This window comes from Lepisma saccharinum, chromosome 17, assembly GCF_977018435.1.
Source record: "Lepisma saccharinum chromosome 17, izLepSacc3.1, whole genome shotgun sequence".
NCBI lineage: Eukaryota > Metazoa > Arthropoda > Insecta > Zygentoma > Lepismatidae > Lepisma > Lepisma saccharinum.
Window position 1 is genome coordinate 48,001,217 of NC_139245.1, and position 23,237 is coordinate 48,024,453.

The 23,237-nt window shown below is 37.8% G+C and overlaps 1 protein-coding gene across 1 annotated transcript in view; it reads right to left on the reverse strand.

The window, feature by feature from the left end:
• Positions 1-23,237, reverse strand: part of LOC146001729 (uncharacterized) — a 109,598-nt gene that overhangs the window by 39,751 nt on the left and 46,610 nt on the right. The window contains exons 12-14 of the mRNA XM_083139421.1: positions 17,448-17,699; positions 3,953-4,178; positions 2,573-2,752 (exon numbers count right to left, since the gene is read on the reverse strand). Of these exons, the coding sequence (XP_082995547.1) occupies positions 2,573-2,752; positions 3,953-4,178; positions 17,448-17,699 (658 nt within the window). The remainder of the gene's footprint in view (positions 1-2,572; positions 2,753-3,952; positions 4,179-17,447; positions 17,700-23,237) is intronic.

Sequence of the window (23,237 nt, forward strand, 5' to 3'; positions counted from 1 at the left end):
TTGATAGGTGCAAATACAAATTACCAGGTTGGATTCTATAGTAATAATAACATATTTTTAAAGAACACTACAAAAGTGGGCCATTTCCCATGATTTTTCACTTTGTAATGGAACATTTTGCAACACCGAGGAAAAAGGCACCGTTCTGGCAGAATTTGATCATGCACTTCTTGTCATAAGGATTGTGTATCTGTGGTACTTGTTGGGAGAGAAATAATAGAAAATAACTTCCTGAGGACTTAAATCCATAATGTAATTTACATCTTGCTTTCTTCTACTACAGAATGAACAAGGAGGTTACAGAAATGAAAGCTTTGGGATGCTAAACACAGTGGAGGGGATGTGGATTGGTGACTCATTGTATATTCTCCTCTTGGTCCACGTAGCAACAGTTGACTCATTGAATAGATATGATGTCATTTGCTCTTGATCGGCACAGCTTTATGACCTACAACTAAGAGAGCCATTTCTTGCACCTTAATTGTACTCCACATTATGTACGACACACAATTGTTTGTTGCTTTTCCCCATCAAAAACCAGGGTGCGCATTTTACACATGCAAGTACAGGTACAGTAGAGCGTCGATTATCCGAAGTAATTGGGGGACATGGGTGTTCGGAAAACTGGTTTGTTCGGATAATCGAACTGTACATGTTTATTTGCCAAAAAGAAGTACTGTACAGTAAATTTATTCATAAAAACAGGCATCTCTTTAAGTATGTATTACAAAGTAACGTACAAAGGCAACTTTAGTAGGAATATATAGTATGTGGTACAGTTTATTAAACAAAAATATGTACATATTACATACGCATTTTGCATGAACAATACACACAGTACACAAAATTAACGTTTAAAAAAATCCTTTATTTTGGTCTGTCTAAGCAAGCCTACACGCTTACGAGCAGCTAAGTCACGTACTTTTTTCATTACAGATATCTGAAAGTGAGCGAGTACACAGTTCGGTTAAGCGGTCGTTCGGTTAATCGACGCTCTACTGTATTTAAGTTTTTGTTGCTTTCAAGAACACTTCAAATGTTTTCCAAAACGTGAACGTCTCGGCAGTAGCGACTGCTGCCTATTCGCACACTCGCACGTGCACACCCAAATAAATGTGCAATGTAATTTATTTTTAATATATTTATTCATTGAAAGCCATTTCTTCAAAACAGCAAATGTTCCCGGGCCACATCACCTTCCATTTACTTCCTTACGTCAGCTTTTCTATCTGAGTAACTCGTGTTGAATGGGCATGAACCAGCATGAACACAATTGGGAAATACACACAGCCGCACATCGAAATGGCACTGTGTTCGAGGGTGGGTAGAGGAAGCAGAAAGGCTCTTATGGCTTGGATCAAGGGCTTTCGGACTCGCTTCTCATAGAATTGCGACATAGTAGCTACGGACATGCACTGTTCCCTCTTCGTCATGTAGTGTTGCAATCTTTCCACTCCTTGCCTTGGGACGGAGTCGAGAACAACCCATGCATCATCGCAAATTGAGGAATTTTCTTCTCAGCAAGGGAAATGTTGATCTCTCGTGCCTCACATGGTTCTGAGCAAAGCATTGAAATCCAAATGAGGGAAAAGGACGTGGCGTGAGCGTATTCAACCATGCTAGGCCAGATGTAATGAGTGGAATACGCTTATACAGGTGATGGAAAAATAGTTTTATAAAATGTCAGAGGTTTGAATTTAAAACATTCACAATGTCGTAGCAATTGGTGCATTTAGATGCTCTGACTTGTATTTAGAAGTTCAACGAAAATTTCAAATAATTAGAGTTTAATCTTGTATTTTTGTCAGTCCAGAATTCTTTATTCAGTGCATACGAGAATCTGTAACTTGTACTATTATATCATTGATTTGAAATAATTTTTGTAAAGGCGTTGGCAAGAACTAGTTGCATTTGATTAGGGTTTCGAGGACCCTCATTACAATGACTAAAGTGAATAAGTAAATTAAAAATGGTAATTAACTTAAGTGTACGATGAAATGTTTATGTGGCATTAAACTTGAGTTTCTAATGGGACATATTTACATTGAAGAAAGATAATATACATTATTAAAACACGGCAATTACACAAAATTGTGGCAATATTATATTCTTTACAAACCATAGCAGTTTATCGGTATAGCTTTGCGAGTGATTTTGTCAGGTCGTCAAATGCTGAATTTTCTACAGGTCACGAAATAGACCAAACAACAACACATCTTCTCTCGTGATCGATTAAAAAAATCATTAGGGTATTTCGATTTTGTAATAAACCTTATTTTTTTAAATTTTCATGAAATATAACTCTGCTATCGTCTCGTTATCAGGGAAAGGTGCGTCATAACTTGCATTGCAAATGCGATTAGCAGAAACGGGCAGGAATAATTGAGTGGGAATAACACTTCTTATGGACGCGAGGCCAAGGTGCACACCCATAGACCCAGACCACGAGCCGCCACTGCTTCTCGGCACTTACAAGTGTGATTCTCAAGTGAAACAAATAAAACAATCATATTATCTACGACACTGCCAAAAGTGTACGGGAAAGGTATCAAAGCAGTCCTGAGATTCCTACCTTCACCTTCCGCTTCAGCTCCTTCTGATTCCACTTCAACGTGCGTCGGTGGTTCCTCGTCGTGATTGTTTTCCTCAGTCGGCTCCACTTCTGGAGAACGAGGTGTATTTGCTTCTTCAGCAGTCACTTTTTCATTTGCAGCATCAGGTTCATCTTCATCAACTTGTTCAATTACTGCTTCTAAAAAAGGAAAAAAGTGCATTCAGCAACATGGAGGTAAGTTCTGAACAACAACGTAAAATAATTTGAATGAACGCAATAATAAGATACAAAACAACTAGTACATGATTTCTCTAGGTCACTACTTTATGTCCCAACCCTCTACGCTTTGTGATGGTAATTACTAATTAGGTACGAGTCTTCCTCCAGTCTAGCCTCTGCTGTCTTCCTCAATTTCTATTAAATTTAATTATAAATAATCAGTTATATTTTCAATTTTTTAAAAAAATTTAGTGCTAATCGTAGTGATGAAGATGATTAGGTAAATTTGATGAAGGGACACTCACAAAAGAAATGCTCATGTCCAGGTCAGGGCTTCAACCTGAAACCTTCACTGGTAAGATTGTGAGTCGTCCATTCAATGTGCTTCGCTTCATTCAGTGCTATTTGCACTTGATGAAGGATAGCAGTAATATGATATATGAAAAGAGGGCTAAGATTAACATTTCAAAGGTGTGTTTTAAAAAAAGAAAACAAACAGGAAAAAACAACTTAGTACAGCAGACAGTCCACAAGAAGATCCCCGAACGAGGGGCAATGGGATGCAGGGGTAAAGACCGGTCCATTTGCAGATTTTAGGGGTAGAAGGAAGTCTTTCCACTGTGGAAGTGTGTGCAAGTTGATTTGTGTCAATTACACAAAGCGTATGTCCCTGACAACAGGTTGTTGCTTTTATTTATTTATTTATTGCAATTTCCAGTACAGCAGAAGCCATTTTAAACCGGAAAGACACAACAGTAAAACAGTACCCTAGTGTTAAAAAGAACACATGAAACAAGATAAATTAAAATAAACAAAATAGAAACATAAACAAGCCAAGACAGTACCAAGGTAGTGTTTTTCAGTTCTTTCAGTGTACAGAATATTTGTGTTTTGCTTATCTTGTACATTATTTAGCCTGTATTTAAAAAAAGTGCCAAGAAAATATACAGAAACAACTTGAGTCGCTGCACCTGTGCACCTGTTATAACATTACCAGCATGTGTTTGACTCAGGGTGTAAACCCCAACCCTAATAGTGGAGTCGCATTCTGCTTTGTCACTTCACTTCCATCGGGAATCTTCTCGTGAGCAGTCAGCTGTGCACTGCTTTAACAAAGCAACACCATTCCCAGGGTTTTTATTCAAAATTAATGATAATATGGTTTGATTAAAATTTCACCTGTGTCTCCTGAATCTTTATCATCTTTCTCTTCTCTATTATCACGTTCCTCTTCTTCCCCTTTGCTTGGACTTCCAGGCTCTGAAGAAACTTGCTGCAATTCTGTGGTGACTTTGCTGCGAGGGGCTGGTTTGGGAGGTGCTTTCTTTGGAATGTTCTCTGCAGCAGGTGGGGATTCCTCTCCCTGTCGGGGATCAGCATCCACGTGGGGTGGGATATAACAGATCTGCAAGTTGATGGCACTTGTTTCAGTAACAATTATGCTAATCACAATTAATATGACATGGCAGTATTAATAAATAAATATAATGGTGATTAAGAGAGATTTCACAACAAAGTGTCAAGTGACATGCCACTTGAAAATGAACCTGAAAAAACATGAGCAACCTTTCACCCTGGAGCAACATAACATACTCTCCTTGTCACTTGGGTGTCACTCCAAACGAGTTACAAAAGTAACATCTATTGTTTCATCTCGGTCTGTTTATTCAGAGGAAGTGGCTACAGTTTGTGGAACGGTTCTACTTCCCACTTGGTGTCATGTATCACTTGTAACTTTGGTGTGAAATCTCTCTAAAATAAAATGATAGCAAAGACACACAAATTGCAGACAAAAAAATTAAAGTATAATTTGTTGTGTTCCAGGATAATTTTGGAAAATTCAAGGTGAAAAAACACATAATGCAAGCCGAACTTTTTTTTTTAGTTTTAGCCCTTATTCTGTAATAATTTAAAACTGTACATGGAACAGTGAAGCTATTTATTATTTGACAATGTGTTAGAAATTCAATGTTTCTAAAAGTAAATCTTGAAGCTTTCCTCGCAATGAAAGATGAATAAATTTTCCTGGGCTATATTAACCAGGTCAATTCTGGAAAGGTTTCCAAGCTTTTCAGAGCTGGTCGGTAGCCCAAGAGAATTTATTCCTCAAGATTCTTAACATTAGCACTAGACAATGGATAATGTCCAATTAACATTGCATGCTAATCTAGAGCCATTCTCACTAACACTCAGAGAACTTTTAGGTTTCCAAGTTTCACTGTTGAATATTAAAAAAAAAAGTCACTTTCACAATAAGATTTACCATATTATTTTGAAGTTTAAAATTCTTTCAATTTAAAATTAATGTGTAGTAAGCAGTGAGTTTATGCTTGATTTGTGATCTAATCCACAATTCTGTCTTTCTTACTGTTATTCGGAATGGACACATATTAAATTTTCAACAGTAGTAGAGAATGTATGTAGTCTTTGCTTTGATTTACAAAAGGAAACTCTGTTAGAAATTTAATTTACACCTTGGCATTCATGAATACTAGTAGAATTCTCAAAGGAATACCAAACCTTAAAATCATTACCAACTTTGCAAGTAATGTTATATGTTGACATGTCATTATTGGCTGGTACTGATAAGTACTGATCATTATTCATGTAAGTTCTTAAGAATAATTTCTGTAAAAGGTAAAGTTCTCCCCTGTGCTTAGCACCAAGCCATGAAGGCGTATAGGGGGTGTGGGGGTAATGCCCCATACTTTCTTGATCCAGTCGTGAGTGGGGGTGATGTGATCAGCATCACGCCCCTGACCACCTTTACCCCCCAGGGTTTTCCCCAGGTACCCATGTCATTCGACGCTGGGTGGGTGCCGGGGCCGCTTCCAACGTTAGAAAAGTTCCCGGATTTGAACCGGCCGGGGATGAAACCCGGGACCTTTAGCATGGTAGTCAGACGCGTTACCGACTGAGCCACCACGGCCGAATAATTTCTGTACTCACTTTTTAATAATAACATTTTAAAGATGTGCATGCATTAGGTGTCTCCATGGAATATCAGCCAACTATCACAGTGCATAAAGAAAGTCAAGGTGAATCACTTTTCTTTTCATTTGGAACACTGATGTTTTAAGTACTGCCTCCTAAAGCCTGACCGGCCAAAGAATGAACTTCAGGAAATCCAGACTTTTTGCCTCTAGTTGCGGGAGTTTCAAGGGGGAAAGCACAGAAGCATGCGGTAAGGAAAGGCATGGCAAGTGCCGCTTTCGTTGTTTTTTAAAACACTTTTGATATCTTAAGTCCGTGTTTTTCAATGCCTTTATACACCTTAGAATGGAATTTATTTAGTATAAGATATTTACATTACAGAATTTTCATTTCCCCTATTTCCTGTTCTATTGGCTTGAAACATAAACTGGCTGCACCCTTGACGACCCTGGGCGATGCGACACGACTGACCGTATTAGAAGAAGAGGACTGCTCGCCTTTCTCCCCGCTTTTCGAGTGACTTATGCAGTTCTTGCATGTTCACTGTCGATCCCCGTTCACGAAGAAAAAAGACCGAGGGCAAGCGACACCAAGCCCGCATCTGTCTTTGGCAAGGGTGTTGGAAAGAATTCGTCCACACTGGCCACAAGGTTGCTAACTTCCAGAATTTTCTGTGCATACATAGCACCACTTCACGCGGTACGATTTTCATGTTCGAAACACTATAGTAATTAACAAATTACATTATGAAGTTAGCCAGTGATCACCAGTCATGTGCTATTTATAAGAAATAATCACAGCCGGTACTTGAACATATCCGTCATGTAGTCAGTTACTCGGAAATATGGAGGGTATGTAACACTGCAGGTAGGGTGAAACGGAAGAAGCGTGGGTGCTGCGGATGCATGTTGTTTTTTACTGTGATATTGTGCTGTGTTTTTCTGTTCTTTGTGTAGTGTTTTTGTACCTGATGTAAAAGTATGATTCTACATTGAAAATTTCCGCCATGGTTGACATACCACACGAGCCATCGATTTGCAGTGTTGCAGGTAAGGACTTCATTATTAGGACCCATCTTTCAAAACCATTCAGTTCAAGAACCTAAGGTGAAAGATTGGAGCTTGTGAACCATGAGCGACCATGTCCTGAATTGTTCATAATCAAACCAACTGAGAAAAATGGGAAAGTTTTCATTAGGCAGTTTAAAACATCTCAGTACAACAATATTATGTGGTTATGTGGCAGCAATGATCTTAATAAATTATTTTGTTGGCCATGCATTTTATTCAATACAGATTTAGGACCATGGAACTCAGTGGCGTGCAAAAAGGGGGGGGGGGTTGATGTGGGTTATAACCCCCCTTTTGCCAAGTATTCCTATAAAAGAACGTCAAAGGTAGGAAAATATGAGGGCTGACTACCAAGAAAAAGTATATATAACCCCTCCCTTTCGAAAATTCTGAGCACGCCACTGATGGAACTATACAGGCTACGGTGAGTCACTTGAGCAATTTTTATAATGCAGTGCAAAGACATGAACGTTCGCAGAATCACATCTGCGCTTGCATCCAACTGAAGACAAGTCATGATTCATAATTCTAGCCAAGTAAGAAACCGAAACCCGTCCGTTTATTTAATATCGAAACTTTATGCTAATGGGATGCTTCTTATTTTCAGGGTTAAAGAAGAACGTAATTTAATTTACAGGTGCCCTCAAATATCAGGTAAATCATAATTTTCTTCATGGTTGGAATTTAAAAGTTCTATCAAAAGGCTGTTTTCCTTCTTTAAAAACCGTGCAGCAAAGATTTGATTTTATGGTATGTATGCACATCACATACTCAAGACCGATACGTCACCATTATGCATATTATTGTAAATGGGGATGTGTGTAGGCCTATATTATATTTGAAATTGTTATAATTAACCGAAACGAAAAATTCACCCATCGCTTGCCTATCACGAAAGGTCAAGGCACACCCCTGGAAAAGCGGTGTAGCTACATGTCTGATTTTTGTTTAGTTGGACCCAACACCTTTTGCTGTCTACATGCAACCTTCGCTCGCATTTCAGGGAGAGACAAGGAATCAAAGACACATTCACTTGCTACGCAGTGGCAACTTTTAGACTTCGCCGTGCTTAGCTTTGTTCAGGGTGTCACCCGTTTCGAAAATGACCCGAAACGAAAAAATTGGCAAAGCAGAATACCACAAGAACTTCCCCTCACCACGGCAACTGGACAAAGCCTATTGGTTCAACAGTTCATGTGACCCTCCTTGCATTTCAATGGAAAAGACAAAAATATAATTTTGAAGTATGTTCTTAAAGTCGAACAGGCTTTAGAGGAAGAAGAAGCAAAATACTATTGCTACACAATAGTCTGTGCAAACAAAGTTTTATTTGGGGAATGTAGTTTTTGTTAATATGCAAAGTTGTATGTTCTTTGTGAGTTTCCCGAATAAATGCAGTTCTTGATTACGTCTGTGTTTACATCACACAAGGTATTGTTTTGGTGCTGTCTGTATGGAACCATGTGGAACAGATTCAGACTTTCTCTGTCTAAAACATTAAAAACAATAGTACCACATGGATACAGTACCATGCTACTACATTTACTGTTTTTCTCAAATTACACATACTGCATATCCTAGGGCCAATGTGGATAGAGTACCGACATAAAATTTACCAATACCGAAAACCAATATTCTACTGATCTGATATAAAATTCCAAATGGTCCTTGAGGAATCTGAATGGTTCATTGACCTTCTTAATACATGTGTGTTTCCAGGTGATTGCAGTGCAAAAGAAGTTGCATATTTAGACATTTAATTTTTAAAAAAGTATGACATGGAGATTATTTATAAAAATTGTAACAAAATGGCAGAATTTTGCAGTAAATTATAAGATACTTATATATATATATCGGATCGGTAAAATTATCGGTAACCGATACCGATAGAATACCGATTAATCTGTCCCATCCCTAGTTTATCCTATACATAACCTCATGTGCTGTAAAGTAGTGCTGTTATACCTTGCTTTGTTAAACAGTCTACCATACTATAGACTGAAAAAAGACTACCAATAAATAAACATGGTAACCCTGAATACATATCATTGCACACATACAGGAGAAAATGACGTCTATTGAGGGGTTCTAGCATGAAAACAAGGATTCAAGAAGAAGAACGTTTTCAGGTGAAGTTGTTCAACTTGATGTCCTCTGCACCTTACACAAGGTTGTCAGTGTTGTATAGTGGCAACCTGTAGTTGGTTGGTTGATTTGGAGTTTTAAGTCCACTTTATGCACAGTAAGGCTAATCGGGACTGGAACTACAGTTTAAAGTGGGATATGAAACACTACATGCCTCCACCGGGTATCAAACCCGGGACCCCTTGATTACAACGCAATGACGCAACTACTGCACCATCGGGGAGGGCCTGTGTAGCAACCTGTGCTATTCAGACATAAAGTAATGGCCACTTCATATCTGCATGAAATGAAGCAATGTTTACAGGTACTGAATAATCTTTCAACTTATAACTGTAATGAATCATGTGGAAATTTCGCTCTCATTTCTTCCTCTTTCATTTTTGAAAAATTAAAAAAGTGAGTGTGTTTTCTAATATATTTTCAAATGTACTTTATTTTACTCTTTATATTATACCATATTTATGCATGTATAATACACACCCTGGGTTTTGACAGGAAAAAGCAAAAAACAATTATATCTCGCATATAATGCGTAGTACAATTCAGGTTCAAGAAATGGCTTCCTTAGTTGTAGGTTGTAAAGGTGTTGCTATGCCGATCAAGAGCGAATGGCATCGTAGAAATTCAATGAGTCACCTTTTGCTATGTGGACCAAAAGAAGAATATCGTATACAATGAGTCACTATCCCAACAAACAATTATATCTCGCATATAATACGTAGTACAATTCAGGTTCAAGAAATGGCTTCCTTAGTTGTACATTCCCTTACAAAGTGAAAAATCATGGGAAATGGCAATTTCATTTTAATTGTTTTTTAATATTATTATAAAGAAATTCAACCTGGTAATTTGTATTTGCACCTGTTAATATATACATGTCATACACAGTGACAAAGTGAAAACTTGCGTGGATTTAATGTTGGCTGTCTGAATTATTTTGTGCATAATACGCACCACACGTTTTGGGGGTAAAAATTTGGGAAAAAAGTGCGCACTATACATGAGTAAATATAGACTTATTTTATTTTTATTACATCTTTAAGAAAAAAATTCATATTTAAAAATTTAATATTTCCAATACAAAAAGATTTCTGTGTTTTCTGTGCTGAAAAAAGATCTGAAATGGAAATAATTTGATTTTGAGGAAAAATATTTTGTAACATATCACACATCTCATCTGTTGAAATAGTTTACTTTTCAACTTGATTTCCAAGTGTATTCACTGAAACTTTAACAGCCAAAGAACTGCCAGGTCAACAATTATGAGAGCTGCTTTAAAGATATCCTTTAATGTAATATGATTCAATTAAATTCACGTGTGAATGAATAGAAGCAGTTTATTTATCTTTATTGTTACAGACTACAATACTACTATGTGCTAAATGAATTATGCATTATTCCATCTTTTTTTTTTTGCATGCAAAGTAATTTGAAATATAAAGTGCTAATTTTCCAGTGTTGTCCACTTTGTTAAAAGGATATTTTCACCTTTCTTCTAGCTGCAATACATAATTACAGAAATTCAGTAATTTAATTATATCGTTTCATTCACCAGTAAATTTCTTGCAGTTAAATAATTCTGATATACCACTCACTGGTACTGAATAGACAAACACAAATAAACACAAAATGACGATGAATTATTTTCAAAAGTATATTTACATGACAAACACTAACATAATTCCTGACATTACAAGCCTAATATTCACTTCTGGCAAAGTAAAGTGACACACTCTTTAAATCTTGACGTATGGAGTATGGCTAGTAGGGGCATGCATATTTCGTTTTTTGACGAAAACACGAAATGTGAAATAACATTTTGTAATGTTCATTTTTCATGTTTCTGAAAGGTGCAATTTGCTACCATGTATTGTCATCATAGGCGTGCGCATGGCGTGGGGGGGGGGGGGGGGGGGCAGAATGGGACAAGGGATGGACGTCACCATTTTTTTTCTGTGGAGGGACAAGCAAGGTATTTTTCCAACTGTTGCCCCCCTCAAAAAATACCACTTGAAGTTAAAATTATTATTACTGACATCAAATTATACGTGTGAAATATATACTTTTAGAATGACATTCGATTTCTGAGGGGCAGGTGTGGTCATCCTTGCCAACCCCCCTTCCAGATGCCCATGTCCCTACATTCACCTAAGCCTCACGTCAGGTTAAGTTTGCAAAAGGTTTTGTGTATTAATCCACGTGAGAACGGAGCTTAGAATCATCTGTGCCAGTCTTGTCTGAACCGCCGAGCTCTTCGTATCGCAGACAATGAGAGAATCGGCAGTATTGCCAACCTCTTAACACATCAATATTCATACATGCATGTCAAGAGGAATGCATTTTTGCTTCTTTTTGTGAGCTGAACCATACAATTTTTAAAGTACTTTCTGCACATAGATTATGTAATAAATGTGTCCTTACTTAATATAAATCGTGAAATATCTTCGAAACATGAGGGCATGTGCGTGTATATGTCGAGCACGCACAAAAGAAAAAAAACAAAGGTAAAGCAAACGATATGCCCCTCTTGAATTTAATGCCGAGTTATTGTTTCTCGTTTAGAAAGAAATAAATTTATGAAAATCTTGGTTGCTTCGTTCGCAATACATACGTTACTATAACATACGCGCCCTTCAAGTTTATACTACCAAAAAAGTGTGATTTGTTATTGGTGATATATACAATGTAGTGAATTGTCTGCTACTAGTACTCTGTTTGCTTTCAATTTATGAATCACTTCACTAAACCAGGAGCCAAATGTTGGTCTCCATTTCTTCCCTTCCTTTGCATGGAACAGTAAACATGCATCTTCAACAAAGCCTTCATCGCCACCAGTGGGTGAAACAATAAGCTTCCCCCTCCCCCGTTGATTGGTTTGGCATGCTCCCACGCTCGAATCAATGTACGCCCCCCCCGCCCCACGTTGACACATGCCTCGTCCAAATAATTAACATGTTTTTTTTGGGTTTTTTTCACGGTGATATCTTTTAATACCGCGGAGATTCTTTTGTCGTCAAACAACAACCAATCGTTTTCTACTCCTAAACTCAACTGCAAATCATTCAACATCCGAGACAGTTCATGCGCTCATTGATGGCAAATCACTTCACGCCCTGTTTTATTTTGGTCTTGTTGCCGTAAGGAGGAATACGTATTTAAAACAACTCGTTCAACTTTGAAGAGCTTTTTTCCTTCCGATGATGCTCAAAATTACACACGGCCAAAGCCGGGCACTGAACAGGAGACCTTGATTCAGCCATTCTCGCCGCTGTATAGCACGATTATGAATCACGATAAACATGGGGTCAAAATAGTGGGATGTGCAACACTGGTATCACGGATTCCATACGCTCTGCAACGTATTCAGTCTCGCTCGTCTCACTCTTGATCTTCAGTGATTCATCAGCGCAATACAAACTCCAGTTGGCGAATCTGCGAATCCAAGTTTGTCTGCAAAGTGAGTGCAACCGATCAAGTCCATACCTGATAATGGATGTATCATTTTGTCTGTATATTACACATTAAATAACTGTTTTGTTACAAGTGTGCAGTTGTGTCGGAATGGAACCCGTCTCAGCAGAACTACATTCTGTACGCACGTTTGGATCTACATATGTGAAAACCTGCTGCAAACTTGACCTGATGCAAGGCTTAGAAATTTAGTGTAGAGGAATTTTATCGCCGTTATTAAACAATATTATACTGTTAAAGAAAATCAAGTATTTTCAAGTCGATTAAAGTTCAAAGCAACTACGGGGGAAGGAGGTGCAGTGGTCCAACCACAGGGGGCAATGGGCATTGTTCCTCCCTAACCATAGGCGGAAATCAATTCTAGGGGGCAAACATTGAGGTAAGGGAAAGCACAGGACAAAGGGATACTCAAGATGGAATTAGTTTTCACATCTTTCTTGCATTATTACTTCCAGAGGGCCAAGAACACCAGCCGGGGGGGGGGGGGGGGAGTTTTTACCCCTTCATATCAAATTTTATACAAATAAAAACACATTTCGTAAATTTTTCTTGCTCGCTTCGCTCACAATATCTGATATTCTTACAGTCTTGTCAAGTTTAGAGCTCTAGCTAGGGAGCGGCAGGAGTTGGCCCTGGGCTCCTAACGATCTAAATGAAGAAAATTGTAAATCAGAATGCCATGGTGTCTCATGAATTCTCTTGTGCCATATTAAATCAATATTGTTTTCAGTTTGCAAAAATTTGGATCTAAAAATTTTCTTGATCGCTTCGCTCGCAATTTTATTGCTTTCTGTAAAGCATTGTAAATTGCCAGCAAGAGAAGTTACAACTACTAAGTACTTCAGACTCTTGCTGCTAACCAGTTGTGTCTTAAATGCATCAACACAATTGTTTGGAGGAAAAGGAGTGTGGCACATTTCAGAGACAACTTATTTATTTGTTATGGTGCCTCTATGTTGCTGTTGCATTATATTATATATATATATATATACAAATAATGAAGGAGACAGTAAACACTTACCACACGAATAGAAATAATTCAATGCGACTCAGATCGCGAAATATTGAATTATTTCTATTCGTGTGGTAAGTGTTTACTGTCTCCTTCATTATTTGTATTTATCCGCCCTTCTGGCACCATTTCTAACCCTATTCCTGTATATATATATATATATATATATATATATAAAGTATATGTATGTATGTATATACATATACCCATCAATGCAATGAAACTAAAACGGTGAGATAAAATAAAGTTTTTCTTTCTCGACTGAACTTTTATCAAGGCTTTTGCCCCCCCCCCCCCTTTCCTAATCAGAGGGTCTGCGCATGACTATGATTGTCACCAAATAATGGGAAATGAACTGCAAAATGCGAAATAAAATCATAAACACGAGATTTAGGGTTTATTTACTGACGCGATACCTTCTGAGGCCTGAATTATCATGAGAGTTATGCAAATCACGTGAAATTGATTAATTCTGATGAAAATATTAGAGAAGCAGCAAAAATGGACTCCTTTACACAGGAATAACCTTAACCTTTACTCGGCCAATGGGTCACATGTGACCCATAGAAAATATAGGCATAGTCGGCCGATGGGTCACTGGTGACCCATCGTGCTGGTTAAAAAGTTCACGTGCTTTTAGCACCTTCATACATGTATGTGTGGTTGTAAATGCTGACAGATGTTCACATAAGACTTTGAAATGTTCTGTCGAAGAAAAGCCACTTACCCATGACCTCCTCCCCTCCTCTTCCCTCCCCTTCCTTTCCAGTCACGTTTTCGATGCGAGGTTTGACAGCTGGGAAATGAATGCAATGCAATATACGAGATTTACGAGCTTCTTTTCTGCCTTCCAGATTGGGAAACCCGAGCTTTCTTTTGTCAATATGTTGGGTTGTGTGTTCCAATGCTGAAATTGGTGGGTGACAAGAGTCTAAAAATAGAACAAGGGAAGCCAAAATATATTGTCACGCCTGACTGGAACAAAAGGAAATATGTTGGTCACAGCATGTTGCGAAGGAAATGTGGCGCCTCTGCTGTCTTTGTTGATGAAATTCGGCCTGCCTACCCTCCTTCCCGTGTAACCAATAGCGTTTTTGTGAGTCTCAGAGTAAAAAAAAATAATTCTCTAATATGCAAATTAGCTCTTTTTTGCCAAAATGCAGAATTGTACATATTGCGTCATATTTCAGCCTGTACGAGGACTATGGACTTGAAACAAGTTTCACTTAGTTGCAAAAGGTCTATCCTTTTAAAAGAATGCAAAAATTTACGCCCTTTTCCTAAAATAGCAGGAGAAATTTGGGGACTTAACTCCCACCCGTAACCCCGTTTTTCTCACTTGGCATTCTGAATTGTATACGGTCACGTGCTCTGATGTTTTTGCTTCCAAACAAAAGTTAGCTGAAGTAGATTGCTCAAATAGTCTCCTTGTAATAATAATTTATTCTCTAATATGCAAATAGGCTATTTTTTGCCAACATGCAGAATTGTACATATTGCGTCATATTTCAGCCTGTATGAGGACTACAGACTTGAAACAAGTTTCACTTTGTTGCAAAAGGTATATTCTTTTAAAAGAATGCAAAAGTTTGTGCCCTTTTCCCAAAATAGCGGGAGAAAAGGGGGCGAACGACAGATCTTTATTTTTTTTTCACTGAAATTTGGAGACTTAGCCCCAACCACGTTTATCTCACTTGGGCACTCTGAATTGTACATGGTCGTGTGCTCCGATATTTTTTCTTTCAAACAAAAGTTAGCCGAAGTAGTAGTTTTTCTTGTATGTACGCATTGCTTGCATTATAGAATTATTTTCTTGTAGTTTACGGTTATTACAAGCATAAGAAAACAGTTTTTCTTTGTGACATTTCAGGAGAACACACGCTCCTTTCATCAGACATTTATTTTCATTTTGACTAAAGATACAGTTATAACAATGGTTAGTAATTTTTAAACAAAAAGAATCCGTTATATAATGGACGTTGTCAATGTTACATTGTTGTAATATAGCAACTTAACTGTGAAAAAAAGCAGTCTGTTGTATTTTTATTTGAGATTTTTTAAATTATGAATCCCAAATATCATCAGGTAATTCAAATTCATCATTGTTTTCACACAGTCTCTTGATGTTTTCTGTTACATTAAATTTCAAAGATGGTGGCTTACTCCATTTGTGAAAAAGAAAACTCCATACTGGATCTACATTACCATTTTCATTATTTAATTTATTCCAGTGTTCTTCTGCAATGAACGAAGCTTCCCAGACATCCAACTCTGTGTTTCCCGTTAATCTTTTTAAAACCCTTCTCTTTTTAATCAAATGTTTCTCTTCGATGATATGAGTTGACAAACCTGTTCTTGGGTTTAGATTTATAATGTCCAAATCGTGTTCGTGCCATCTTATTGCCATTTTCCTTGCTGTTTGTCCCACATAATCCTTTGAACATGAACAACTTATATTATATATTCCTGTGGGTTCTGCATCTGGTAGAGAGTTTCTCATTTTGAATTCATTAAATGTACATTCCAAACTTCTTGGTGATTTAAAAACAATTTTGAAATCAAAACTTCTGAAATTTTTTGCAATTTTATGTGAGAATCCCTTGTGGAATGGAATGCACACAAATTTCTTTTCAACAGATTTTTCATCTTTGTCTGTATTTCTCTTTTCCTTTAGTTTTCTTGCTACTTGTTTTTTGATTTGGTTTATTCTGTTAGTGTGAAAGCCATTTTCTTTTGCTATATTAAAAAGCCTTTCTTCTTCATTTTTGATATCCTCATTATTAGAACATAGTCTTTGTGCTCTCAGGAAAAAAATTAAAAATATGTTATCCATTGTTATACGCGAATGTTCTGAATTGGCATGGATGTATTTTTCACCCGCTAATTTTTTTCTATGGACTGATGTTTGAATTGTTGAGTCAGTTGTCTTAATTTGCAGATCAAGGAAAGAAATTACATTGTTATTCATGGGTTCACAAGTGAATTTTATGCGACGATGTGATTCATTTAACAATTTAAATACGTCCATGATGGTGTTATCATTTTTAGCAATAATTAGCACATCATCTACATATCTGATGTAGAGTTTGATATCCGCACCTATTGCATTAACAATTGGAGATTCTATGTAATGAAGGAAAATGCTGGAGATGATTCCGGATACTGGATTTCCCATTGATAGACCATTACTTTGCTGATAGATTTTGCCATCAAATATAAAAATTACTAACCATTGTTATAACTGTATCTTTAGTCAAAATGAAATAAATAAATGTCTGATGAAAGGAGCGTGTGTTCTCCTGAAACGTCACAAAGAAAAACTGTTTTCTTATGCTTGTAATAACCGTAAACTACAAGAAAATAATAGCCGAAGTAGACTGCTCAAATAGTCTCAGAGATATAACGTTTTTCTGAAATAGGTGTAAAAATTTAAAAATCGCGTGCAAAGGCCGTAGCCAGAGAGGGGTTACTTTCGAAAACCCGCTCGGCGGTGTAAAGGTTAATGATTGATTGATTTGCTTTATTATACTTTGCTTTTTGTGATGAACGGACACACACAAACATCCATGCCCAGGCAGAGATTCGAACCCGAGACACCTGGCATCGTAACGTGATGTGCTAACCACTCTACCATGGGGGCCCGGCAGGAATAAACTTAATACTCTGATAACTACACAAATGTGCTATTAGAAGTGAAATATTAGTTCTGTGTAATAAGTATAGTTTTTCATCACATTTAAGTTTTAATTCACCATTTTAACACTGAAATGCCATTTTATATACCGCTTTTGATTCCGAAATGTGCCCAGTTTTTGTACCAAAATCTTGATCTTTTATTCCCCATAAATATGTGGCTTAAGTATGGCACTTTATTTGAGTCGGAATGAACATCAAATTCCATTAGAGCTTGGGTTACGCCACCTACAAAATTGTACCTTCAAGATTACATTTGTTTTAATGCCCCTGAAGAAGAAGCCAAGTGACCTTACGGAATTGCTGGAATGTATCTCATTGCTTTTTTTTTTTAGGACGAATCACTTACCTTGCTGCCTGAAGCATGACACCCGAGCCTTTCCGTGTAGAGCTGCATCACTTGAGGAGAACAATGCAGATGATACCAAAACTCCAACAGACCAAACTGTGTGTGCATGTCTTCAGGATGAAATCCACTAAACTGAACAACATCATGAACTTTGGCATCTGCGTGATCAATAGCATGCCGAAAACACAAAATGCCCATTGCTATTGTTCTGCTGGTGCCCTGAGCCATGTGTAAATATACAGGAACTTTGTACTGAAAAGAAAATCAATAACATGAATACACTACCACGTGCAAACAAAGACAAACAAAGCTACTTGATGGGAAGTTAGTGAAAACTGGGACTCAAATGTGCTTTGCCCGACCCTGTGGCCGAGTGGTTAGCACATCGCGCTGCGACGCCAAGGGTCCCGGGTTCGAATCCCGGTCGGGCTTGGTTGTTTGTGAATGTCCGTTCATCAATTTCATCATTTCATCACTCATCCGCATCTTCGCAAATTAGCCAAGAGGCACAAAACGCGAAGTAAAATAAACTAAATCAAATCAAATCAAATCAAAATCAAATGTGCTTTGAGATTCTGAGGGAGTGTGCAGTCCTACCGCGATCTGAATGAAGTACAAGTGATTGGAGCAGTTTCATGAGTTTGCTGTAGCTATAATATTTGACATATTGCCATGAATTTTTATAGTAATGCAGAAAAACTCAAAAAGTTTTCTTCTCTTGCAGGCGTGTTTCGGATTTCTGTCGGGAGAGTGCAGCACTGAGCAGTGAGTTAAGATGGCAACAGGCACTGAGAAAGCTTATGCTGTACTGGAATTCCATGTATATTAATCAGTCAAAACAGTGCATCAACACTTTAGAACAAAGTTCAAGAACGATGCACCGAGTGCCAACTCCATTCGGCGATGGTATGAACAGGTTACAACTATGAGATGCCTCTGTAAGGGGAAATCAACATGTCGGCCATATAGTTGCCACAGGTATTGTTTATTTGCCTGAAGTCAGCTTGGTTTTCATCATCCATGCATGTTTTAGCTAGAAAATTAGATGCCTCACTATGCAACAAATGTTTTGAACTCTCGTGTTTTAAACCTTTCGGTATGACGCAACTCATTATAAAACCTACCTGAATCACAAGCGCCTGCACAACAGTAGACGTCATTGTTGTGGATGATCCAACTACTGATTGATTTGGTTTATTTTACTTCGCTTTTCTACCACTTTTGGTTAATCGCGAATATTAATATGAGTGATGATATTGATGAAGGGACACTCACAAAGAACACCCGTGCTCACTCCGGGATTCGAATTAGGGGCCTCTGTCATCTTGGTGCGCTGTGCAAAACACTCTGACACGGAGGTGGGCAGATGATCCAACTATCGTACACTCTCTGATGTAACAGTGCCGATTAGTAATTCAGACCACTGTTTATTACAATTTGAGAATGCTGATGAACATTTTAAAATAATTTTGTCCAGAGATCATTCGATGTTAAGAGTTTTCAAATGAATGCTAAACATTTCCATTGACACAATATTAAGCAGTTAGATAATAATGAAATAATAATAATTAAAGAATAATGGTTTTGCGGGTTAAGTGGTAGAGCAGCCACAGGCTGAACTTCTGGCACGAGGACTTCAGCAACTTATTTGACAAAAACTGTGTTGATCTTTTTTGTTAGTCTGTGTTGTTAGTTTTTAATGCACATCGCTGTTCGTGCGATAAATTATACAATGCAGTGGCCATTAAGAAGTGGTATATTTGAGTTTGGTAAAGTTACGTCAGTCAATATTGCATTTTGTAGCATCACATAGCACGAGTTGCATGAGCGCGAAGAACTGGGTAGGAATTCTACCGCTGTCGTCTGCTTCAGAAGGCAGGAAGGGTCACATAAACCAATCACGTAGCGTAGCCCTCTGCTCCGTACGCTGGCGTACGAGAGAGCATTGCACACGTGCTGTAGAGATCCAAGCTTTCCCTTCAGGAAGGCATATAGAGTCCTTTACGCCAAACCTGCATAAAGGGATTGAAAAAAATGCTAGAATGAGCGTTGTTAGTGGAGCGTTGCAAGCGGATCGCGAAAAATAGCTATTATAATGCCATGAAGGTCAAACATATATGAAATTAGTCAAGTTTTACTTTATATTTACAGCATTTATGCATTTTTGAAATCTTAAATCGGGGAACGCCAGACATACGGGCATACTATAATGCTACACCACTGCATATCGAGCACTTGTAATGTAGTCCAAAAAGTCCTAACACAACTTTTTGAGTTTTTCTACATTACTGTAAAATTTCATGGCAATATGTCAAATATTATAGCTACAGCAAACTCATGAAACAGCTCCAATCATTTGTAATAACCTTGTATTTCATTTACGTTAACAGTCATGAACAAAAACATCTTGCAAAATTTTACCGGCTATGGACCACATGTGTAAGGGGTTAAAGAAACATAATATGCTTCTGGTATTGATCGGCAGTTGCTGTGACAACACACTCTTACATGCTAATGTCAGTGATTATAATGGAGAGCACAAAAATTTAAGAATAAATGGAAAGTTGAATTGTGAGCAAGTTGGCACAATTTCTATTACAAGATCTACAAAAACTTGTTTCCCTCAGCAAGTATGTCTCTTCTTTATTGCAGCCTCCCCAATGGCAAAGTGGTTGCCTTGTATGAGGGGCATACTGAAAGTAAAGAGTAACAATTTTTCATGAACAGAGATTTGGTTTTATTAGAGAAAAACATACTACATCAAAATCTATAGACTTTTCTTTACTTTTCAACAAAGTCTCCATTTCTTTGCACATATTTTTCCCATCTTTCTGGAAGCTTTACAATACCCTTACGGTAGAACTCCATTCCAGCTGCTCGCAGACACTGTATGTCCTCTGTCATCTGGTAGCGTTGGCCTTTTAACTGTTCTTTCACAAAACCAAACACATGATAATCGGAGGGTGTAATGTTGGGACTGTAGGGAAGGTGAGGCAGAAGTTCCCACCCCATTTTTCGAATTTCCTCCCTGGTGAACTGAGCAGAGTGCGGGCGTGCATTATCGTGTTGAAGGATGATTTTCTTTCCAGGACGTTTATCCCTGAATGCACGACGGAGATTGTGAAGTATTTAGATATAATGGCAAAAGTTTATGGTTACCCCAGGTTCAAGAAATTCAACCAAAATGCACCCCTCTACATCCCAGAAGATGGTGCTCATAACTTTACCAGCAGATGGCACTGTCTTTGCTTTTTTTTTTGCTGGTGATGTGGAATGACTTTGTTTCCAGTTCATAATGATGGAACCAGCTTTCATGACTGGTCACAATAATCAATAAAAAATCATCACCTTCATTGCGATATCTCTGAAGAAGTTCTTGAGCGGTGTTTTTTCGCTGCACTTTGTGGTCTGCTGTCAATAAACGTGGGATGAAGCGACATCAAATTCTTCGATAGCCTAACCTTGCAATTATTTCATGACAGCACTGTGTCTCAAGTATTGCTGAAATGGTATTCACAGTCTGTCATCTTTAATAATGTTGTCAAATCTTTCCATGTTGCATTCTGTGGGGGCAGTTTATGGCGACCGTTCCGAGGCTGATCTTTGATGATCGTGTTTTCATCTTTAAAATGGTTTACCCATCTTCCAACACTGTATCACCCATGCATACATCTCCATAAGAATGGCAGAGTCTATTCTGAATTTTGGCAGCAGGAATAACCCCGCAGTGCACTTAAAGTCGATGTGGCATAGTCCGTCCTGCGGTATGCAATAGCTTTGCCGACTGAACTACGGGCTATATTCGTACTTCGTCTCATGTGCATGTTCATTCAAGCCTCTTTGTTGAAATTCCGACCGCTAGGTGACTTATGTGCTATTTTTATCTCGCACCTGGGACTGTTTGTTGTCGGGTTGATGTACGTTGCGTTGTTTAGAATGGCGTCATTAGATCCAGACCGCATAGCAGAAATTCTGCATGAGGATTCCACCTCAGAGTTTGAAGTTAGCGACGATTTTGATGATGCAGATGAATTTGAAGATTTGGAAGGTAGGTTATATTCGTAATAATTAATTGTTGACAATATAAACAGTGCTGCAAACTCTAGTATTTTATGAATGAAGTGAGAAGAGGTAATTTTTTTGGGTCTATTCATCTTGCCTCTTGCTTGATTCTCCTACATGCATTGATGTATTTTTAGTTTTTCCATTTATTATTTTGTATAGTGTATGTCAAATGAAAATTTATTTTATTTATTTGTTTAATTTTTACAGATGACACAGAACCAACTGATACATCGTCTGGTCCAGTCCTGCAGCCAAATCCAAGTACATCAGAGAGGCCGTTCCAGTTGAGGGATATAGAGTGGTCCAATATTCGTTTAGAAGATCCCCACAAAGACCTGTTTTTCAAGAGGATGCAAGAGTGACTGCTCCTGTAGATTGAAACAGTTCTCCAATGGATTGTTTCTCAATTTTCTTTGATGAAAATATGGTGAAGCACATTAAGACAGAAACGAACAGGTATGTTAATAGTAGTATTTCGAAACTCAAGAGAACTAATAAAGTGAAGAAGAACAGTTTGTGGTGGAAATGGAAGTCTGTGGTTATCAATGAAATTTACAAATGTTTTGCTATAATATTACATATGTGTGTGCTGCATAAAAGTAGCATCAAGAAATACAGCAGCCAAAGGGCTTTTCTTCATTCAACATTTGCTGCTAAAGTTATGTCCAGGGATAGATTTCGCTCTATTTTGGCTATGTTTGACCTAAATAACAATGATTATTATATTCCGTACAAAGAGCCAAACCATGATCCATTGTTCAAATTGAGGCCATATGTTGATTTTCTGTCAGAAACTTTCAAAGGCTCACTTTCTCCTATAGAAAATCTGACCATTGATGAAGGTATTTGTCCATTTAGAGGTTTAGAGGTAGAATACGATTTCGGGTCTACATGAAAAGCAAACCGGAAAAATATGGGATGAAAATATATATTCTGACTGAGTCTCACTCTGGTTACGTATTGGGGTTCGAAACTTACACTGGCAAAGGAGACTTGGATAATTCAATAATTGCACTCTTTGACCGCCTTCTTGCTCCTTACTATGGCAAGGGTCACACAGTATACATGGACAGGTATTATTCAAGTCCATTAGTGCATTCATATCTTTGCAAAAAGGAGACTCTTGCTGTGGGAACAATACAAGGAAACAGAGAAAACATTTGCCCAAAAAACTGAAGGAAATCAAGCTAAAAAAGGGAGAAATGACTTTCTATCACAGTAATGAACTCATGTTCTGCCAATAGAGGGACACTCGTGATGTATTGATACTTAGCACAAAACATGGAGCTACTGTTTCAGAAGTGTCGGTAAAATGTAAGGGAGGTCGAGAGCAGAAAATAAGGCCAGATGCTGTATTGGATTATAATCAGAATAAGACTGGAGTTGATCGGAATGATCAACTTGTGAGCTACTATCCTTTCAAACGAAAATCATTGAAATGGTGGAAAAAGAAGTTTTTCCATTTGTTCATTAGGTCAATGGTGAATGCGTATGTAATTTATAAGAAAAGTAAACAGGGAAAATCATAATATGTCTCTGGAAGAGTTCGTCATCCAAGTAGGGGAAGCGCTACTGATCAAAGTGGGCAAAGATATTCAAGGTCAAACATCAATGTCAACTACAGCAGATAGGGTAACAGGCTGCCATTTTCCAAGCAAAATCCCCCCTACAGAGAAAAAGTCAAGGCCCTGTAGGTCATGTAAAGTTTGTGGAGACAGGCACAAA